The 21,866-nt window shown below is 44.8% G+C and overlaps 1 protein-coding gene across 2 annotated transcripts in view; it reads right to left on the reverse strand.

Annotated features, from left to right (window-relative positions):
* The window catches only part of ADCY6 (adenylate cyclase 6), a 357,827-nt gene that overhangs the window by 84,422 nt on the left and 251,539 nt on the right, over positions 1 to 21,866 (reverse strand). For both annotated transcript variants that reach the window (XM_077483314.1, XM_077483312.1), the window contains exons 8-9: positions 8,294 to 8,452; positions 6,599 to 6,740 (exon numbers count right to left, since the gene is read on the reverse strand). In XM_077483314.1, coding sequence (XP_077339440.1) covers positions 6,599 to 6,740; positions 8,294 to 8,452 — 301 coding nt within the window. The remainder of the gene's footprint in view (positions 1 to 6,598; positions 6,741 to 8,293; positions 8,453 to 21,866) is intronic.

A 21,866-nucleotide genomic window follows, 5' to 3' on the forward strand; every position in this document is an offset into this window, starting at 1 on the left:
GCCATTTTTAAACTTCAAGACTGCAAATGACAAGGCTGCAAATGACAAGGCTGCAAATGACACTGATAAGGCTGCATTGATGGGCATTTAAAGTTTTTTTCCTTAAACTTCCCTTCTAAAAGTTTTTTATCCCATAAAATTCCCTCCTAAACTTGGGGTGCGTGTCATACGCCGATAAATACAGTAATGCATAGAACGTAGGGCCCAAAACTGACTCAAGCCCATGGACCCCCACCACCCTAAGTCCTGCCCTGACTGTGACGCTATCTTTTTAAGCTTGGTAGTTTTTGTTTAATTAAAGTCACGTAAAGTCATGTAGTAGACCCCCCCCCAATCATGTTGTTTAAGTAGATCTCAACCTCAGAGATTGTGTACCCCTGGTTTAGGTGGATGGCCATGTATTGGTAGGTTTTGAAGGGGTTTGAAGGTGTGCCATACTCTTTCCATTTTCAGATGTTGGATTGAAAAGTGCCCTGTGAGATGTTCAAATCTTGGGATTTATTTTTATAGCCCAACCCCACTTTAAACTTCTCCACAATTTTTTCCCTGACATGTCTGGTGTGTTCCTTGGCCTTCACCATGCTGTTTGTTCATCAAGGTTCTGTAACAAACCTCTGAGGGCTTCACAGAACAGCTGTATTTATACTGAGATTAAATGACACACAAGTGGACTCTATTTACTAATTAGGTGACTTCTGAAGGCAATTTGTTCCACTAGATTTTAGTTAGGGGTAAAGTAAAGGGGGTTGAATACAAATGCATGCCACACTTTTCAAATATTCTTTTTGTAAACAATTTTGAAAAACATTTATCATTTTCCTTCCACTTCACAAATATATTTGCCACTTTGTGTTGGTCTATGACATAAAATACATTTAGGTTTTTGGCTGTAACATGACAAAATGTGGAAAATGTCAAGGGGTTAAAAAGCTCTCCAGTGAGTTCTGCAGGGGCAGTGAATGACAGTCTCCTCTCTCTGCTCTGGGAAGACCAAGACCTGTGTGGTCAGCAGTCATGTGGTCACTCGGTTCTGAGGCTTAGAGCCAGTGGGGCTCATAGGTTGCAGCATGAAGGGGATTATGCATATGTTTGTTTTTTTCTATTTCAAAACGTCTCTTAAGCGCTGATAAAAAAAACATTTTTTTTTTGTAAATGAGGATGCTTATATAGGTGTTTTAGCTTTCCAAATTGAAAATTTTGTCTCGTTTACAGCATATGTTGAAGTACTGAAACATAGTTAAAGATGGTCAGAGGAAATCTCTGCACACATCAACTTATGTCCAATTACAATTCCTTGCTGATTCAGGTCTTCTGAATATAACTGACAAAGCAGTATTCATATATATAAAAAAAAAAAGAATTCCAATCTTACATAAGCGTCAAGTAAATAACACTGTGATTATCAAAACATGGCATAAAATGTTGTATTTGTATTGAAAACCAGGATAAAAAAATGCGGAGACGCAAGGCTGGCCACTGCTAAAATGTTTTTTATGTCAGAGATGCAGGGTAAAAAAAAAAATAAAAAAAATAAATAAATAAAAATAAAGATTAAGACGGACTTTGTATTCATTCCAACCTAAGGAACTGTATTACAACAAGCAATGCTATGGCTGGAACCAAACTTCTTCTATGGGCAACACTGACCGCTCACTCTTCCCCAGTTATTATACATTGCTCTTATTTGTGAAATGAGCATGTGTCATTCGGGGCTTGTTCATACCAGATGCATTGGGGCTACGCTGGCAGCTATTTCCAGCTCAGCCCTAAGAGCCGGTTCACACAGGGGCAACTGAGATCCGACTTCAAGTCGCCCCAAGTCACCTCAGGTCGCACAACATGTAGAAATCAATGTAAGTGCCCATTCACACTACCGCGACTTGTCAGGCGACTTAGCCGCCTGACAAGTCGCTCCCCGTTCTGTACTATGGAACCGTTCTAATAGGAGCGACTCAAGTCGCTCCGACTTAGAAAAAGGTTCCTGTACTATTTTTGGGGCGACTTGCATTGACTTCTATACAGATGTCGTTTTGCAAGTCGGCGCTGAAGTCGTGTGCAGGTCGTGTCTGTGAGTTGCGCTGCAAGTCGCGTCGCCCCTGTGTGAACGGGCACTAAGTGAATGAGAGCTGTCTTAATGCACACTGCTGAAGTCGCTCCAACTTCAGAAAAGGTTCCTGTACTACTTCAATCCGACTTGTAGGCGACTGGTACCCATTGATTTCAATGGAGGTCGCTTCCAAGTCGGATCTCCGTCTATACGGAGGCGACTCTCAGAGAATTATCAGCTCTCAAAAGGAGTTCCCCCCTGAGAGCTCACTCTCTGATTGGCCACGGCAAGTCGTCTGGCCTAGGGCGACTTAAAGTAGTGTTGTAAGTCACGTCCAAGTCACATCCAAGTCACATCCAAGTCACATCCAAGTCACATCCAAGTCACATCCAAGTCACATCCAAGTCGCCTCCAAGTCGCCTCCAAGTCGCCTCCAAAAGACGTGTTGAAAGTCGTGTTGCCCCTGTGTGAACCGAGCCTAACTCATAGATAAGTGAAAACGTTTTGTTTTCTTGTCTGGTGTCTGTTCACCCCACAGCTTCGCTTCATTGTGGCACTATCAAACGGCAACGCCACTGTGGTAAAAAGAAATGTACTAAAATGTCACTCGTGACATCTCAAAAAAGTTCTGTGAAGAAATCTGAAATAGCATGATGCATTAGGGTCCACGCATCAGCACTGTCTCCCAGCGCAAATCAGCGGCCGTACATTCAGTGCAGCTCACTGGTGTGAACAGGTCCCTTAGGATCAAGTCAGACAGAGCCTTTTCAATGGAAAAAGGGGTCACATATTCACCCATGTCTCAGAGCACCAGGTACAGTGCCTTGAAAAAGTATTCATACCCCTTAAAAATTTACACATTTTGGCATTTTACAACCAAAAACAAAGTATTTTATTGGGATTTTATGTGATAGACCAACATAAAGTGGCATATAATTGTGAAGTGGAAGGAAAATGATAAATGTTTTTCAAAATTTTTTACAAATAAATATGTAAAAAGTGTGGTGTGCATTTGTATTCAGCCTTACTGAGTCAATACTTTGTAGAACCACCTTTCGCTGCAATTAAAGCTGCCAGTCTTCTTGGGGATGTCTCTACCAGCTTTGCACATCAGCTCAAGCTCTGTCAGATTGGATGGAGAGTGTCTGAACAGCAATTTTCAAGTCTTGCCACAGATGCACAATTGGATTTATATCTGGACTTTGACTGGGCCATTCTAACACATGAATATGCTTTGATCTAAACCAGGAGTGCCCAACCTTTTTAGGTGTGAGGGCCACTTAAAGCGGGATTCCGCTCTTTTTTTATTTTTTTATTACCTGTCTCACTGGTGGGTGAGTGCTACCTTCGATTGGCATCCACGTCCGGCGTTTATTTGACCCCCGGCGCGACGAATCTTTTCCTCAGGATGACTTATAAAAACCTGCTCTGGCGTTTTCCATTTTAACTGTGGGCGTCTGAAGCCCACAGGCATTTACTTCCTGGTATATGATGACGTCTAGCTCCCAGCATGCTCCGCTCCATCTTGCACATGCTCAGTGAGAGCAGTGACAAGGAAAGAAAAACTTTCATTGTCCCCCATGGATTCTTGGGAAATTTCCCAGGGACCATTGCGAGGACGATAGCCACGCCTACTCCCACGGGAGGACAACCCGGAAGTCAGCTGAAACATCAGAAATAAAAGGTAAGTAAATAATTTTTTTTTTTTTCAGGGTTCGTTTAGGTAAGTATGCTATCTGTTGATTTTAATAACATGAACTTTCATTTTTAGGTACCAAACCACTTTAAGCAACTTGGTAACCAGTCGCGGGCCATAATGAGCCGAGCGCGTGGATGACCGGTCACGGCTACTCTATACGCCCTCTGATCCGATCCGATCCACCTAGATGGAAGGGGATGAATTCCCTTCAATTTTTTTTTTTATCAGATTTTTAGGATCGGATTGGAGGCATGCTGGCGTAAATGGACATAAGTCTATTTACATTTGCCGCTCTGTAGAGGTGAATCGAGGGTCCGATTGGGTAGGGGCAATCACGTGAAAAGGGCCTAAACTGCTTTCACACTGATGTGCTGCAGTTTACTTACACCGTGGGTGCAGCGTAGTGCACTGTAGTGCACCTGTGTCTATCCTGTGGGTTAACTGAACTTTGCCATAGACTCTGCCTGTGGCAAAAGCTGGCACTGTACAAGAAGCATCGGCTTATGGAGCTCTGCTCTGCAGCCACTTTCTCCCTCTAACACCAGCTTCATTCACAACGGTGATGCTGTGGTATGACGGGTCAGCAACCTGCGATCTGGTCTTGCTAACCCACCGTTCCAGAGCAGGAGGTCGCGGGCCACATCAGAGGGCTCCGCGGGCCACTGGTTGGCCACCCTTGATCTAAACCATTCCTCTGGCTGTATGTTTAGGGTCGTTGTTCTGCTGCAAGGTGAACCTCCGCCCCAGTCTCAAGTCTTCTGCAGACTTCAACAGGTATTCTTCTAAGATTGCCCTGTATCTCACTCCATCCATCTTCCCATCAACTCTGACCAGTTTCCCTGTCCCTGCTGAAGAAAAGCATCCCCACAACATGAGGCTGCCACTACCATGTTTCACGGTGGGGATGGTGTGTTCAGGGTGATGTGCAAAGTTATTTCAATTTTGGTCTCATCTGACCAGAGCACCTTCTTTCCACATGTTTGCAGCTTGCAATAAGCCATGTGGGGGACACAGCAAACAGGACTTCTTATGGCTTTCTTTAAAAAATTGCTTTCTTGTTGTCACTCTTCCATAAAGGCCAGATTTGTGGAGTGCACGACTAATAGTTGTCCTGTTGACAGCTTCTCCCATCTGAGCTGGGAATCTCTGCAGCTCCTCCAGAGTTACCATGGGCCTATTGACAGACAGGGAAAAGAACGAGACAACTTTTGTGACACCTAATGGTCGGTACCAGTACACGGTCCTCCCTTTTGGGATGAGACCTTGGCCTCATTGCAAAGAATGGTGGACTCCATTCTTAAGCCACACAAAGCATATGCATTGGCAAAACTAGAAGGTATTGTCATTTTTAGTCTTGACTGAGGTTCCCACCTACAGAATGTCCAGGCAGTATTATATTTTATATGCAATGCCAGGTTAACAGCCAATCAAAAAAAAAAGAAATGTGCAATAGGGCTGGAAGCAGCTCAGTATTTGGGCTAGAGCATTGGGCAGGGGTTCATAAAGCAAGTTTAGCGCCAGCCTGTGTAAAGAGCCTTTCTATGGATTGTATGATATTACCAATGGTTCGTGCATAAATGTTATAGCAGATCCTCTTCCTGATTTTATCGAAGGGCACAAGCCCACCATGGAAGACAGAGAAAAAGAGATTCCCAAGAGCTGAAGGCGGCATTGTGTAAGGCAGTGTTTAACTCCAGTCCTCAAGGCGCCCCAACAGGTCATGTTTTCAGAATTTCCCTCAGATGAAACAGGTGTGGTAATTAATAAGGCAATGAAACTGATCAAATCACCTGTACAAAATAATGGAATGTCTGAAAATATAAAGAGGCCCAGTAACTCCGGATGAGCTGCAGAGATCCACAGCTCCAGTAGGAAAACCTGTCCACAGGCCAACTATTAGTCATGCACTCTACAAATCTAGCCTTTTTGAAAAGTGGCAAGGAGAAAGCCATTGTTGAAAGAAGGCAAGAAGAAGTCCTGTTTGCAGTTTGCAAGAAGCCACGTGAAGGACACAGCAAACATGTGAAAGTAGGTGCTCTGGTCAGATGACACCAAAATTGAAGTTTTTAGCCTAAAAGCAAAACGCTATGTGTAATGGAAAACTTCCACTCACCCTGAATACACCATTCCGACCGTGAAACATGGTGGTGGCAACATCATGTTGTGGGAATGCTTTTTTTCAACAGGGACAGGGAAGCTGGTCAGAGTTGATGGGAAAATAGATAGAGCCAAACACAAGAAAATCTGTTAGTGTCTGCAAAAAAGACTTGAGACTGGGGCGGCTGTTCACCTTCCAGCAGGACAACGACCCTAAACATACAGCCAGAGCTACAATGGAATGGTTTAGATCAAAGCATATTCATGTGTTAGAATGGCCCAGTCAAAGTCCAGACTTGAATCCAATTGAGAATCTGTGGCGAGACTTGAAAATTGCGGTTCACAGACACTCTCCATCCAATCAGACAGAGCTTGAGCTATTTTGCAAAGAAGAACGGGCAAAAATTTCACTCTGTGAATGTGCAAAGCTGGTAGAGACATACCCAAAAAGACTTGCAGCTGTAATTGCAGTGAAAGGTGGTTCTACAAAGTATCAACTCAGGGGGCTGAATACAAATGCACGCCACACTTTTCAGATATTTGTAAAAAAAATTAAAAACTATTTATCATTTTCCTTCCACTTCACAATTATGTGCCAGTTTGTGTTGGCCTATCACATAAAATCACAATAAAATACATTTACCTTTTTGGTTGTAACATGACGAAATGTGGAAAATATCAAGGGGTATGAATACTTTTTCAAGGCATTGTAGAAGTATCTGCTCTCAAGATTAGGTACAGTAAAATTAATTTACCCTCTTCTGGCTGCATCCAGTCACCAGGAAGGTCTTGATGTCATGGTCCTTTAGATAGGCATTTCTCTCACCTCCAAAACCAGGCTCCACCTCATAATCCCCATTCAAGTAATTTAAGGTTGCACTAGTGATGTGAATCCGCCTGAACAGAGAGGATGATAACACAGTCAAAGAAAAATTTGTTACATACAGAGTGGAATGTGCACTGTGAGAAATGCGTAGGCTATCAATGCTGATCTTTCTTTTTTTAAATGCAGGTTGTGTGGCTGCCATGCAGATTTTCTGACTTCAATACTTACAGTCTCTGGCCTAGAACAAGTATTCATATCAGGTGTTTTTATGCCAACGGAAAATTGAAGGCAGCAATTATAGCTTACATATTTGTCCCAATACAGGTTCCCACTATGAATATATGGCAGGAACAATAACAAAAGATAACAGCGGTTAAATATTTAAGTCATCTGGTGGAATGGAAAGTTCCATTTGACTCCTCACTGTTGTCTGAACACAGAGAAAAGCCAGTTTGCTATATCACATGCAAAGGAGGAAGCTTAAGTGGAAATACCGGGTAGTCGCTCACACCAACCCCATACGTAGTTCCATTTAGTCATATAATAAATTGGACTATACCGGTACTTGGTAATGGACAAACACTAATGAAATTTAAAATCAATATAATTTTAATAAAGGTATAAAACAAATACATAAAACAATAATAGAATATCACTTAAGAAGTACAATAATATGCACATCACAGTTAGAGTATTCCTGACGGATTCTCCACAGGAAGCAACCAACCATAAAGGTGCACAAAATTTCCTCGACTAGTTTCGCGGGAAAAGGCCCGCTTCTTCAGGAGGATATCTATATAAAAATATCGTAAACATTAGATAATACATACATAAAGGGACACATGAGCAAATTAGTTGTCATAAAATTATTCATTTCACATAAATAAATTCCTTATGTATTTAGAAAGGAGATCAGCTCACCCCACTTCAAGGAACAGGCTGCAGGCAGGGAGATCCATAAAGTCCCCCCACGGCGAACATGGGGGATTGGTAAAATCCGGCTCTGGGTAGATAAGGTTATAATAAGTTACCAAAATAAATAAAGGGTTTACCTTTATATAAAGAAAAAAAGGGAGGGGGGAAGAAAAGTCTTGTGGTGGTAAGCCAGTGAAGTGAGGGAAAAAGTAGGATTGTCTCAAGACCTAAGACGATGAATCACGAGAGCCAAACTAAAATATGGTCCAAGTGACTACATATCATCCTAGGAGTGTGAAAAAGTGACTGAGCCAAAAGGCTTACACAGTAAAATAAAAAAAAATAAAAAAAATGGCTGAATGGAACTACGTATGGGGTTGGTGTGAGCGACTACCCGGTATTTCCATTTAAGCTTCCTCCTTTAAAATTACAACTTCTGGATGATGGTACTTTATATGGTATTATAACGATATAGATTAGAGGCAATACTCATAGTATTCTATCACATGCAAAGGATAACAGACATGCATACTGGCACAACAAAACAATTCTAAAGAGGTTTGAATGTTTTCAAATGAAAGCTCAAAGCCCCTCCCGCACTGTATATCCAGCATTAGAGACTGATGTTTACACGACATAAAAAAAAAAAAAAATAACACTTGAGAAAATATATTCGAGTATGATGAGATTAAATTCTACATTCACTTACCCTGCTTTACCACCTGCTTCCATATGGTTGGCCAGAGTCACATCGTTAGACCACACGTCAAACTGCCACTTGCGCAGGCCCAGGACACCACAATGAACACGTCCACTATGGATCCCTACCCGCATGTTTACATTGACGCCGGTCACTTCTCGCACAAGCCTGAGGGAAATTAGAGGTATACCCCATCATAATATGCATGCATCAGACAAAAGATCTTTGTTGTCAACATTTTGTCAATATTTGATATATATGAACACAACTGCACAGATACTGTATATATCGGAGGAGCGCATTTGGGCTTTCAAGGGGCACCAATTCTGCATCCTGACCCCACCCATCGCATTTTTGGAGGCCCTGGAGCACCAGGACAGTGAAAACTCCCACAAAATTACCCAATTTTGGAAAGTAACACTCCAAGGTATTTTCTAAGAGGCATGATGAATCTTTTGAAAATTTCATTTTTTGCCACAAGTTTTTGGAAAATGCAGAAAAATAAATTATTTTTTTTCACAAAGTTGTCAATTTAAAAATAGATATCTCACACAGTGGGCATACTTAGAATTACACCTCAAAACACATTCTGCTACTTCTCCTGAGTATGGCAATACCACATGTGAGACTTTTTCACTCTCTGGACTAATTATATACTGGACAGGCGGTTTATATACATTGTCTGGATGGGAAGTGGTTAATTCACTGACTAAAATTGTACTACACTATGAGGATGTTTGGTGTCCCTCTCTTCCCTCCTTTTACGTATTTTCAGGGTACTCTGGCCCGGTCACGTGATTTTCTTGTCAACTATGGGAGAGAGCAAAGAGTGCTCCCAACAAAGGCTGGAATGCAGGAGCAGTGATGTCACCCATAGGTTTAGTATGGACCATCCACTGTCGGCTGCCTGCTCTTTCTTGGAGCCGCTGTTAGCGGACAGTGAGTGGAGCCAATCACATGAATGGACCAGAGTGCCCTGGGAATAGTTTAGTATATGCATCTTTCTTCTACAGGTTAGTATAAGGGTTAGAAGGGGGTGGGAGCAGTTTTAATATTAGTTTGTGATAGCTCCGAATTTTGCAGTAGATAATGCCCGGAGGGGCAAACACAAAAGTAGTGGCTGCCATCAGTGTAAAGCCGGCCACAGATAGATCAGAATTTGGCTGATTTTGGCTGATTCAGCAGGAACCATTCGACTTTCCATTCATCTATGGACAGGCTGGTTTTACTGAAGTTGATCTATTAACCAACTTCAATACTAGCAGCTTGTCGGGTTTTCTTTTGTGTGATCACTGCCGCCAGCTATAGCTGGCAACAGTGATCATTGTAATCCAATGGCAGGAAACTGTCCTCCCAAAACTACTATATTCACTACAGACTCTCCCAGTTCCCATACCAAGATCCTTCAAGGCAATGAAGGTAGAATTTCTTAATCATTTGTGGGGGTAGAACACCAGATAACCCTAATGCCTCTTGGACCTCCTAAAGGAAAAAGGCAAAATTGGGTTATACAGGACTGGATTAAACATGCAGATATAAAGGAGTGGCTGGACTTAGAACAGGACATGTTGGCTCTCCCTGCACAATCTCTCCTCCCAGCAAACTTGAGGAGTCCGGATGTCAAATCTCACCCCGATTGGTACCAGTTTCAGTTGTGGTAAGATCGGGATGTCTATCGGAGTCTCCCCCAGCCCATTTCCTCATGGCCCCACTGATTGGTGCTCAGAAGTTCCCTACGGGGTTGGAGGCAAGAGTAGAAGACAAGCAGTGACAGTCCCTATAAGATATAGATTTTGTTTAGCTTGCACTGCCTTTAAAAAAAAAAAAAAAAAAATTATACAATTTATTACCTTTTATAACAGTTGATATGGTGTACGCACCACTCCTACTTAACCCATAACGTCTCATGTCACCTGCCTGCACTGTTCCCCATAGAGCTCACCCTAGCCTCACCATTTACCCTCTGGTGTTGGAAGATGCTCGGTTTCAGGCTTTTCTGTCTGCCAATAAATTTAGGATTATGAGCGTAAGCTCTCCGTCCTTCTATAGGGAGGATCCAGACCATAATTTCTCCACCACTGAACCAATGGTGGGCTATGCAATTACGTCATTATCTTTCCACGATCCAATTAAAGTGACCAATGTATAGGTCCTGTACCCCAATAGAGACATACTGCTAAGATAATGCACCATTAAGGCATGCCCTGGCGACCTCATACTAATGATGTGATTCTTCCCTTTTTAGAAAAATGGGAACGGATATGGGAAGACTGTTGACGCAACACCTATGAGACTGGGTTCTTTTTCTGCTCATACGGTGCCTTGAAAAAGTATTCATAATCCTTGAAATATTCCACATTTTGTCATGTTACAGCCACAAACATGAATTTATTTTTTGGGGATTTTATGTGATAGACCAACACAAAGCAGCACATAATTATGAAGTGGAAGGAAAATTCTAAATGTTTTTCACATTTTTTTTTTTTACAAATATGTGAAAACTGTGGCATGTATTTGTATTCTGCCCCCTTTACTCTGATACCCCTAACTAAAATCTAGTGGAACCAACTGCCTTCAAAAGTCACCTAATTAGTAAATAGAGTCCACCTGTGTGTAATTTAATCTCAGTATAAATACATCTGTTCTGTGAAACCCTTAGAGGATTATTAGAGAACCTAAGTGAACAAGCAGCATCATGAAGGCCAAGGAACACACAAGACAGGTCAGGGATAAAATTGTGGCGGAGTTTAAAGCAGGGATAAGTTGTAAAAAAAAAATATCTGAAGCTTTGAACATCTCACAGAGGAGTGTTCAAGCCATCATCCGAAAATGGAAGGAATATGGCACAACTACAAACCTAACAAGACATGGCCGTCCACCTAAACTGACAGGTCAGGCAAGGAGAGCAATAATCAGAGGAGCAGCCATGAGGCCCATGGTTGCAGAGATCCACACTTCAGGTGGGAGAATCTGTCCACAGGACAACTATTAGTCGTACACGCCACAAATCTGGCCTTTATGGAAGAGTGGAAAGAAAATTGCTGTTCACAGACGCTCTCCATCCAATCTGACAGAGCTTGAGCTATTTTGCAAAGAAGAACGGGCAAAAATGTCTCTCTCTAGATGTGCAAAGCTGTTAGAGAAATCCCCAAAAAGACTTGCAGCTGTAATTGCAGCGAAAGGTGGCTCTACAAAGTATTGACTCAGGGGGGCTGAATACAAATGCACGCCACACTTTTCAGATATTTGTAAAAAAATGTTGAAAACCATTTACCATTTTTCTTCCGATTCAAAATTATGTGCCACTTTTTGTTGGTCTATCACATAAAATGGGATTTTTGTACTCACCCATAACAAACTTCACCCATAACAAAAGGAATACCTCAACAGAGGAGTTGCCATCTTAAACGGCTGCCATCAAAACCAGCGGCCAAATTATGCATCAAAAGATGCATTTACAAAAAAAATTTGTAACTTAAAGAAAGTGTAAATTGCAACCTTACACAGCCGCCTGCAAAACCTTGTGGCCAAAAGCAAGCATCCGAAGATGCACTTACGTTAACTTTGAAGAATTTAGTGAAAGTGTGAATGGAGGACCAAGTCGCCGCCTTACACACCTGGGAGACAGACATCTGATGTCGGAAAGCCCAGGGGGTTCCAATTGCTCTGGTGGAATGAGCCATGACAGGAAAAGGGGGCACCTGCCCCTTTAAGGCATAGGCCTGAACCACGATCTGTCTGATCCACAGAGAAATGGTGGATGACGAAACTGCCAGACCTTTTTTCGGACCAGCCACGAGACAAACAGAGTCTGACTTTCGGAAAGGGAGCTGTAGCAGACAGATACACCCGTAGAGCCCGGACCACGTCCAGGGAATGTAAGGCAACCTCTCTTGGGTGTGTCAGCTTAGGACAGGGGTAGGGAGCCTTGGCTCTCCAGCTGTTTTGAAACTACAAATCCCATCTTGCCTCTGGGAGTCATGCCTGTGATTGTTAGGGTCTTACAATGTCTCATGGGACTTGTAGTTTCAAAACAGCTGGAGAGCCGACGTTCCCTACCCCTGGCTTAGGACATAAGGATGGTAACCAAATGTCCTCATTCAGATGGAATGTCGAAACCACCTTTGGAAGGAAAGAGGGCTGCGGACCTAGCACTGCCTTATCTTTGTGGATGACCAGGTAGGGAGACTAGCATGACAAGGCCGCCAAATCATAAACCCTCCTGGCAGATGTAATAGCCACTAGAAAGAATACTTTCTGAGAAAAAGTTAACAAGGGAATCTCCCTAATGTTCTCAAAAGGCGGTTTCTGAAGCGGCGATAGCACCAGATTCAGATCCCATGGAGGTAGCGGTGGTCGAACTGGAGGGACTAAGGCTGCATTCACACCTGAGCGTAGCTTTTCAAGCGTTTTTTGCAGTGTTTTTTACCGCGATTTGCGGCGTTTTTTACCACGATTTGCGGCGTTTTTTACCGCGTTTTGTCGCGAATTTGTGCAGGGCAAAAGGTCACCAATGTTAAAAAAAAAACGCCCAAATCAGCCCGATTCGCGCGACAAAAAAGGGCCTGGAACTTGTTTGAGCTTCAGGCGTAGGGCTTCAGGCGACTTGGAGTGGAGATGTGAACCATCTCCATTGAGAATAATGAATTTTTTCCCCTCCAGCGTTTTGTAGCTTCAGGCGTAGGGCTACAAAACGCTCAGGTGTGAATGGGGTCTTAGTGTTGAACCCCTTGCACAAAAGTACTCACCAATGAGTGAGTCGCCAAGGGACGTTGGAAAAAGACAGCCAAGGCGGATATCTGTACCTGAGTATGTGCGCGGACGCCGCCCCATCTCCTCACATATAGAGATGTAAGCCTTCCACGTACAATGGTAAATCTTCTGAGAAGATGACTTCCGTGCCCTCAGCATAGTGGAAATTACAGAGTCCGACAGACCTTGGTTGCTTAGTACCTGGTTTTCAACAGCCAGGCCATTAAAACCAGTGACGGTAAAGCAGGATGAAGTATCGAACCTTGCGATAGAAGGTCTTCTCGCATCAGCAGCCCCCAAGGAACATCCGCCATCAGTCGTACTAGGTCAGCATACCAAGGATGTCTAGGCCAATCTGGGGTAATCAGAATCACCGGAATCCCCTCGGCCTCCACTCTGCGCAGTAGACGTGGTAGAAGTTTGAGTGGGGGGAAGGCATAAATCAGCCGATAATGGAGCCACCAACACGTCTGACCTATCCGCCCAGGGGTCTCTTGACCTGGACACAAACCTCTGCATCTTCCGATTGAGCCAAGAGGTCCACATCTGGTGTGCCCCACCTTAGGCAAAGGAGCCGGAATACCTCTGGATGCAACGACCATTCCCCTTGGTCCAGCATCTGATGACTTAGGTAGTCTGCCTGCCAGTTTTCTACGCCCGGAATGTATATGGCCAACAGGGCCGGCACAAATGCCGCTCTGCCCACTGGAGGATGATTCCATGCTGCGGCTGAGCTCCTCGTTCCTCCTTGATGGTTGACATATGCCACTGCCGTGGCATTGTCAGACTGGATCCTGACCGGACACACCTGTAGCCACATGGACCATGTGGAGAGGCACCGTCTGATCGCCCGAAGCTCGAGCACATTGATCGGCAGTTGGGATTCTTCCTGTGACCAGAGGCCCTGGGCTGACTGTACGCCCGAAACTCCCCCCAACCGGTCAGGCTGGCGTCCATCGTGATCACCGTCCAATGGAGAGGGAATGATCTCCCGGATCGAAGGGCCGGAGACCTCAGCCACCAGAGAAGGGAATCCCAGACTAATTAGCTCACACAAATTTTACAATCCAAGGATAATGAAGATTGTTCCATTTTGACAAAATCTCCTTCTGCAAGACTCGAGTGTGAAATTGAGCATACGGTACCGCCTCGAAAGTGGCTACCATAAGGCCCAAATCTCGCATGCAGAAGCTCAGCGACGACCACCTGCGGTTCACCAACAACTTCACCATAGCTTGAAAGCTTGAAGAGTCTGCAGCTTGTCTGAAGGGGGAAAAACTCTTGCTTCTGAGGAGTCCAACATTAAGCCCAGGTACTCCAGGTGTTGAGTCGGCACTAACACAGACTTCTTTAGGTTCAGCACCCAACCAAAATCCAGAAGAGTCTGCATGGGGATTGCAACATCCTCCCTTAATTCTGAGGCGGAAGCTGCTCTCAGAAGGAGGTCGTATAAGTAACCCACAATTGCGATCCCATGTTGCCTCAACAGCGCCAGAATTGGAGCTAACACTTTGGTAAAGACTCGGGGTGCTGACGCCAGGCCAAAAGCCACAAACTGGTAGTGCTCTTCCCCGACTGCAAATCGCAGAAATCTCTGATGCCTGAGGCATATGGATACATGTAAGTACGCCTCCTAGATATCCAGGGATGCCAGAAGTCACCCTGATGGAGTGTAGCGACCACGGAGCGAACTGATTCCACCCTGAACCCTTGTACTTTCACAAAGCTGTTGAGGGCCTTCAAGTCCATGATTGGACTTAATCCTTCCTTTTTGGGGACTACAGATTGGGGTAGAATCCCTGAAACCTTTCCAGCATCGGTACAGGTACAATCACCCAGAGCAGTAGCAGGTCCTGTACTGACCCGGACAGGGCTTCCCGGAGAGCCGGAAGTAGAGGTAGGTTGGAGGGAAAAAATTTATTTGGTGGACAAGAAAGAAACTATCTTGTATCCCGATGAAACCAGTTTGCAGACCCATTGGTTAGGCAGTAGAAAGGTCCACCGAGCTGCAAACTCCCTAAGGTGACCCCCCCCACCTGAGAGTCGGGCAGGGACAAACCTTCATGCGGTAACATTTTTGCTTGCAGACTTGTTTGGCTTGCGAAACCAGGGATGTTTTTGTCCTTCAGCAGGCGCCTTGTCGGACTGGGAACTATTACCTCCCAACCCAGGTGGGGGAAAAAGCAGTTTTTGAGCGGAAAAAGAGGGCCCTTGCCTATGGGGTGGCTCCTTAGCCTTCCTGGACTGTGGGAGCAACTTGCTCTTCCCACCGGCAACATTTTTAATAATGTCATCCAGTGAAGCTCCAAAAAGCCTCTCACCTTGGAAGGGCAAATCTGTCAGTGCTTTTTTAGATGCCTGATTCGCAGACCAGCACTTCAGCCAAATCAGGCACCGTAGCACCACTGCTAATACTGATGCTCTAGAGAGCAGGGAGACTGTATCGAGGGCCACATCACAGACATACGTAAGGCCATGCACTAACTGGTCTGCCAGCTCTATGCAGACCGGGGGAGACTGTTGCTTCTCAAATTCACGGTGCAACAACTTTGCCTATTCAGTAAGTGTCTGCGACACCAAGGCTGTGGCCAGCACAGGTCGTAACGCTGACCCCACTACTGTAAACATGGACCAGGCCACTGCCTCAGCCCTCCTGTTGGCAGGGTCCTCGAAAGGCAGCAATTCCTTCTACCAGAATCGTTGTTACTTTATTTAACCTGGATACCAGGGGGTCAACGACAGGAGGAGATGTCCATTTTTTCAGGAGGCTCTCCTCAAAGGAGTAACGCACCCCCATTCTTCTTGGGACTGAAAAGGACCGCTGCGGACTTCCCCATTCCTTGTAGATTAACTTATCAAAATAAGTCAAATACGCAAACACCTTAGGCGCGCAGGCCGGTTTGCGGGACCCAAAAGGGACCATCACCTCAGCAGAGGTTTCTGCTGCATCCTGTATCTCCAGGGTATCCCGCACTGCAGTGATAAGTGCTTCTACTAGCGCTTTTTCTTGTGCTAACCAGGACACATTCCTGTCATCCTCACTGTCCTAGTCTGCATCCTCTGACACGCCAGAACAGGGGCCACCAGTCACCGAGGGACCAAGTCTGAATCAGAGCTCTCCTCAGAAGACAGGGGGCATTTTTTACCCCCCTTGCGCCCGCACGCCATTTACACCCTGGCAACAACGGTCTTCAGGACCGTCGAAAAAGCATCCATAGGCACCACATTTTTTGCAGGCGAGTCGGTAGCAATAGCAGGGATGTCTGGGGAAGAAGTGCCAGCTTCTGACGCCATGCTGACCCTCACTCCCTGAGACAACTTAGGGACTTAAAGCAAGGTACACAGATCCCACCCTCCTAGCTGCTCACAGACTGAGGGGCCACTCCGCAGGACTCACCACCCTGACCGAGTGCTGCCGCTGACTGCTCTGCCCTGTTTCAGTCACAAAGTTCTCAGAGTGAAAACCACGCTGTTCTGATGTACACAGACCCAGCACTAGAGGTAAAAACGCATTGGGGCTACAAGATAATAGGCGCCTGCCATCCTTAGTACAAAAATCACCAAGAAAATGGCCGCCGAACCTTCTAGAAAAAGGCTGACAGTCCATACACTGCATAGACTACAGCAAAATGGCCGCGGCTTCAGCAAAATAGTTGCAGCCTTTCCTGAGGTAATTTTTTTTCAGGCACCTCACAGCGAATAAGAAAAAGGGGACAGAAAAGTAAAAACGGGCCCTAACAGACCGCGCAGCCCCCGGCCAAAGCTCGGAGCCCCCCCCCCCCGGTACATACACCACACCTCATGTCCAGTCACACAGTGGCCCCAACAGGGGGAGGAGGGAATGATGGCTAGGGAGAGAGGAAAGGGAGAGTGAGAGACCCCCTAGTTCATCTCCCAGGGAATACCCAGCTGCTCTATCCTGCCGAGGCAGGGAGAAGTGTACTTACCCTTCCTGTCGGGATTGCTGGACGCATTCCACCACAGATCCATCACCCGGAGCAGTACGTAATGGCCGTTGGCCATGGCCCACTGTGACACGGACAGCAGTAGCCTGGTCATATGTGTGCCCCGGCCGCCCCTGGAGCAGAAGGGGCATGTCGTGGCTGACCCAGCGCATAGCTAGGGTCTGTTCACGCTCGATGGGCCAGGCTTGGGAGACTACAAGGGTCTATATTATCCAGCCTGTCACCCAGTCAGCTGTTGATTCTAGATCACAGGATCAAAATTTGTAGAAAAAAAAATAATAATTCCAGGACCAATGGTCCCCTCAGGGAGCCAGGTCCTTCTACACTAGGCAAAAAAAAACTGAGCTGCAGGAAGCAGAATGAGGGGTTATAGCCAGAGGGACTGCCCTCTGGGCGGTGCTGTGCAGTCTTGCTGTTTTTACATGTGTTACATGTTCTGCCTAGTCCTCTCCTAAAGGTGGCGTGATAACCCTAAGGTCAAGAAGGAGCTGTGTCCATCAATGAACGAGAGAGAAAATACATTTACGTTTTTGGTTGTAACATGACAAAATGTGGAAAATTAAAAAAGGATATGAATACTTTTTCAAGGCACTGTAAATCTCTCTAGCAGGTATCAGGAAGCAAGTTACAAATTGCTGACTCGCTGGTACAGAGGGCCTATCATACTACAAAAGTTCTTTCCCGCTCTGTTGGAGATGTCAGCAGAAGAAAGTCACCCTGTTGCACATATTCGGGACCTTCCTCCTTATACGCCCTCTGGCGTTTCTAATTTTTATGCTAACCAACATCTCCCTAGAAGGCTGCCCAAACATGTCTTCTACATTTGACCTCAATTTCCAGACAGAGATGCAAGAAATCTCACCTGATCCACCTCCTTAATGCAGCCCGGGTATGTATCCCACAGATGGAGATTTCCTGATCCTCGGATAGTGGGCCAGTGCATTTCTGTGGTGAATGAACTTAAAAATATGGAAAGTCTGACCGCTGCTTTGCAACGTAAGGAAGAGCTGGTATTACTGGAACAATTTCCAGTTCTCTCAGGAATACAGCTCCCTGGTCACGACTTAGGTGACCCCATCTCCCCCATAAAAGGAATCTTTTTGTCCCTTACACCCCGCCCCCTCCTTTTTTTCTTCCCACCTCTCAGTCTTTCTTTTCTGGTCTATCTCCAGCTATGTTCCACATACTGTTTCTTTATACCTGTCTCTTAATATTCCTTCCTAAATAAAATAAAAAAGAAAGCCTTATAGCGAACACTCCAACAGAATGTTGCGTGACCCTATATTTGGTACATAGCCTTCCATCACCTGTGTATCTGGGCCTGATATCAGTCTGCAGTTTCCTTTTTGCTGTTGTGATTGTATTTAACGCTGAGGTAATATGTTGGGAGTACGGGAGGAATGGGAGACACCGCCTTTGGGTATTAACGCGGAGTATTGGTACTTTGTTTAATGACCTTTATTTGGAAGTTTCACTGTCACTTGATGTAAATTGTTGGCTCACTGTCATGGTGTCTGTGAATTGCTAAAGAGCTTAATAAAACTTTATAATGAAAATAAAATTCAATGCCAGGTATGGGAAAGGAAAGATTACTCATTGTGCTTTTGCTTATCTGTGCTATTTGCACTGTGCTCACTGGAAGCGACTGTATCCGATCATCCTCTTCAAACCAACTGCACTGTGGGCACTCTAAAATATATGATTTTTATAACAGCTTACCTGTAAAATCCTTTTCGTGGAGTACATCATGGGACAAAGAGCCATAGTATTAACTTAACGGGTATATAGGCACCTTCAGTTGATGAACACTGATATACCCAACAAAGGAGGTTCACTCCCCTATATAACCCCTCCTCCAGGAGTACCTCAGGTTTTGTAGCAAAGCAATATACTTAAACCCCAAAAAGAGGAAAGGGAAATCTGTGTCCCATGATGTACTCCAAGAAAAGGATTTTACAGGTAAGCTGCTATAAAAATTAATTGCTGCTAATTAAATTAATGGGAATTCCCATAGCAATGCTATTTGAGGGGAGGGAGACACAATCTGTAGGGTACCCCCCAGACTTGAGGACCTATACTGCTGCCTGCAGCACACTGCACCCAAAGGCGATATCCTCATACCTCCTTACATCCACTTGATCAAACTTGGTGAATGTATGTACTGAAGACCAAGTTGCGGCATTAATGATCTGAGCCATGGAGGCCTGGTGACACACTGCCCAAGAAGCACTAACCGACCTGTTAGAGCGTGCTTTGACTTGAAAAGGGGGAATCTTACCCCTTAAATTATAATTCCGAATTATAACTTGCCGAATACACTTAGCGACAGTGGATTTCGACACTGCCTGTCCTTTCTTAGGACCCTCTAACAGAATAAATAGGACATCAGTCTAACGAATCTGAGCAGTCGTCTTTAAATAGACTTTGACCGCTCTCACCACATCAAGACAATGTAGTGACTTTTCCTCCCTGGAACATGATTTTGGAAAAAACAATGGCAGGATAATGTTTTGGTTCAGGTGGAAACCTGAGACCACTTTTGGTAAAAAAAAACCTGGACGAGGCGCAACACCACGCTGTCCCCATGAATAATCAAATATGGCTCTTTACAAGAAAGTGCAGCCAATTCCGAAACCCTCCTTGCTAAGGATATAGCAACCAAAAATACAGACTTCCTTGTTAGAAGGACTAAGGGAATATGCTGACAAAACTAAGTTCCAGTCCCAAGGGTTCAAAGAAGGTTTGACTGGCGGATTAAGCCGCATCACCCCTTGCATAAAACCTCACACTAAAGAATGAGTAGCAACGGTCTTTGAAATAAGACCGATAAAGCTGAGACTTGGCCCCTAATAGTACTCAAGGCCAACTTTAACTCTACTCCTAATTGTAGAAAGGCAAGAATTCTAACTATGATATACCTCTGAGGGTGCCAACCCTTGGATTCACAACAGCAAACATAAGCCCTCCAGACTCTATAATATATAGTTCTGGAAGCTGGCATCCTTGCATTAATCAAGGTACAGATAACTGATCTGGAAAGCCTATGTTTCTTCAGCATGTGGGATTCAATAGCCAAGCCGTTAAATTTAGCGTTCGTAAGGTAGGATGGAATATGGGCCCCTGTGAGAGTAGATCTGGCCGTAGTGGAAGGGACCATGGACCCTCCACTGTCATCTTTACAATTTCTGCATACCTTCTGGACCATGCTGGTGCTACCAGCTCCCGGATTCTTTTTCCAGCTTGATCCTGCAAAGAAGTCGAGGCAGCAACTGAACAGGGGGAAATGCATAGATCAGTGAGAACTGATCCCACAAGGTCACCAACGCATCTGTTCCGCATGTGAGTGGATCCCTTGTCCTGGACACAAAGTTGACTAACTTCATATTGAATCTGGATGCTAGAAGATCTAGACCATTCCCCCAGGAGTAACTGCTGGGGACTCAGGTAGTCCGCCTGCTAATTCAGTACTCCCAAAATGAAGACTGCTGATAGGTACGGAACATTACTTTCTGCCCAAGTTAGAATATGGTTCACCTATCTCTGCACTGAGAGGCTCTTGGTGCCCCCTTGGTGATTGATATAGGCCACAGCTGTAGCATTGTCGGATTGGATCCTGACAGGACAATCTTGTAACCTGGAAGTCCAGGCCTTCAGAGCCAGACCCACTGTCTGAATCTCTAGGATACTGATGGGTAAGGTTCTTTCGGCTCTTGACCACTGTCCCTGGACAGTTGTCTTCTTTAATACTGCTCCCCAGTCTGAAAGGCTGGCATTTGTCATTAACACTTTCCAGATAACAGGTCCGAAGGATTTTCCTTTCAGCAGATTCTGGGTTAGTAACCACCAACTGAGGCTTTGGGATACCCTTGGGGACAGCCACATTTGCAAGTCTAAAGATTGAATTGTTTTGTTCCAAGCAGACAAGATACTGTTTTATAACAGTCTTGAATAGAACTGGGCATAGGGAACCTCTTCGAATGAAGCCACCATCTTTCCTAGCAACCTCATGCAAAGGCGAATGAAGGGATCACCTTTTGACCTGACCATCTGCAGCTCTTATAGAGTTGATTTTTGCCTGAGGCAAGAACACCTTTTTCTGAGCTGTGTCTATGATCAGACCCAGGTACTACAGCCTTTTTATCGGTTTTAGGGAAGATTTCTCTAGATTGAGAATCCAACCCAAACTTTACAGGTAACTGGTTGTGATGCGCATGCTTTGCTCTAAACGAGTACGCCAAGTACGAAGTACGCCAAGACTGTTATGCCGTGACTGTTATGCCATGTGCCCTTAACCTGGCTAGAAGTGGGACAAGGACTTTTGTAAACACCCAGGGTGCTGTAGCTAGCCTGAAGGGCAAGGCTACAAACTGGAAATGCTGCTGTTTTACCATGATTGAGAGACGCCTATTGCAGCAACTGCAGGCCGAGTAACGGCACCTGCCAAAGAAAAAGCTAATTTTAACAGGAATTCCAACCTTTTATCTGTTGAATCCTTAAGCATTTGTGCATTATCTACTGGACAAGTTAGACTTATTCACACTGGAAATCGCAGCGTCAACTGCTGGTACCTTCCATTTTTTGGTGAATTTCTCCTCCATAAGATAGAGAGCTGTAAATGAAGAAAAATTAAGAAAATGCTTATCCGGGTGATCCGATTCAGCATAAATAAGCTGTTCTAGTAATGCATGGACAGGAAACGCATGCAAAGGCTTTGAAGGTTTTCAGGAACCCAAGGAAGAAACTGAGCTTTCAGCACACTCCATTATGGGTGGCATGAAAGTAGAACGAACCATCTCCGTAAGAGATTGTAATCAGCAACTTCTCAGATTGTGAGGCTGAAAAGTGTTCATCTACCTTCTTCTGCA

The sequence above is a fragment of the Lithobates pipiens genome, unplaced genomic scaffold, assembly GCF_037356315.1.
Source record: "Lithobates pipiens isolate NorthernLeopardFrog02 unplaced genomic scaffold, aLitPip1_a1.2 Scaffold_16, whole genome shotgun sequence".
Taxonomy (NCBI): Eukaryota; Metazoa; Chordata; class Amphibia; order Anura; family Ranidae; genus Lithobates; species Lithobates pipiens.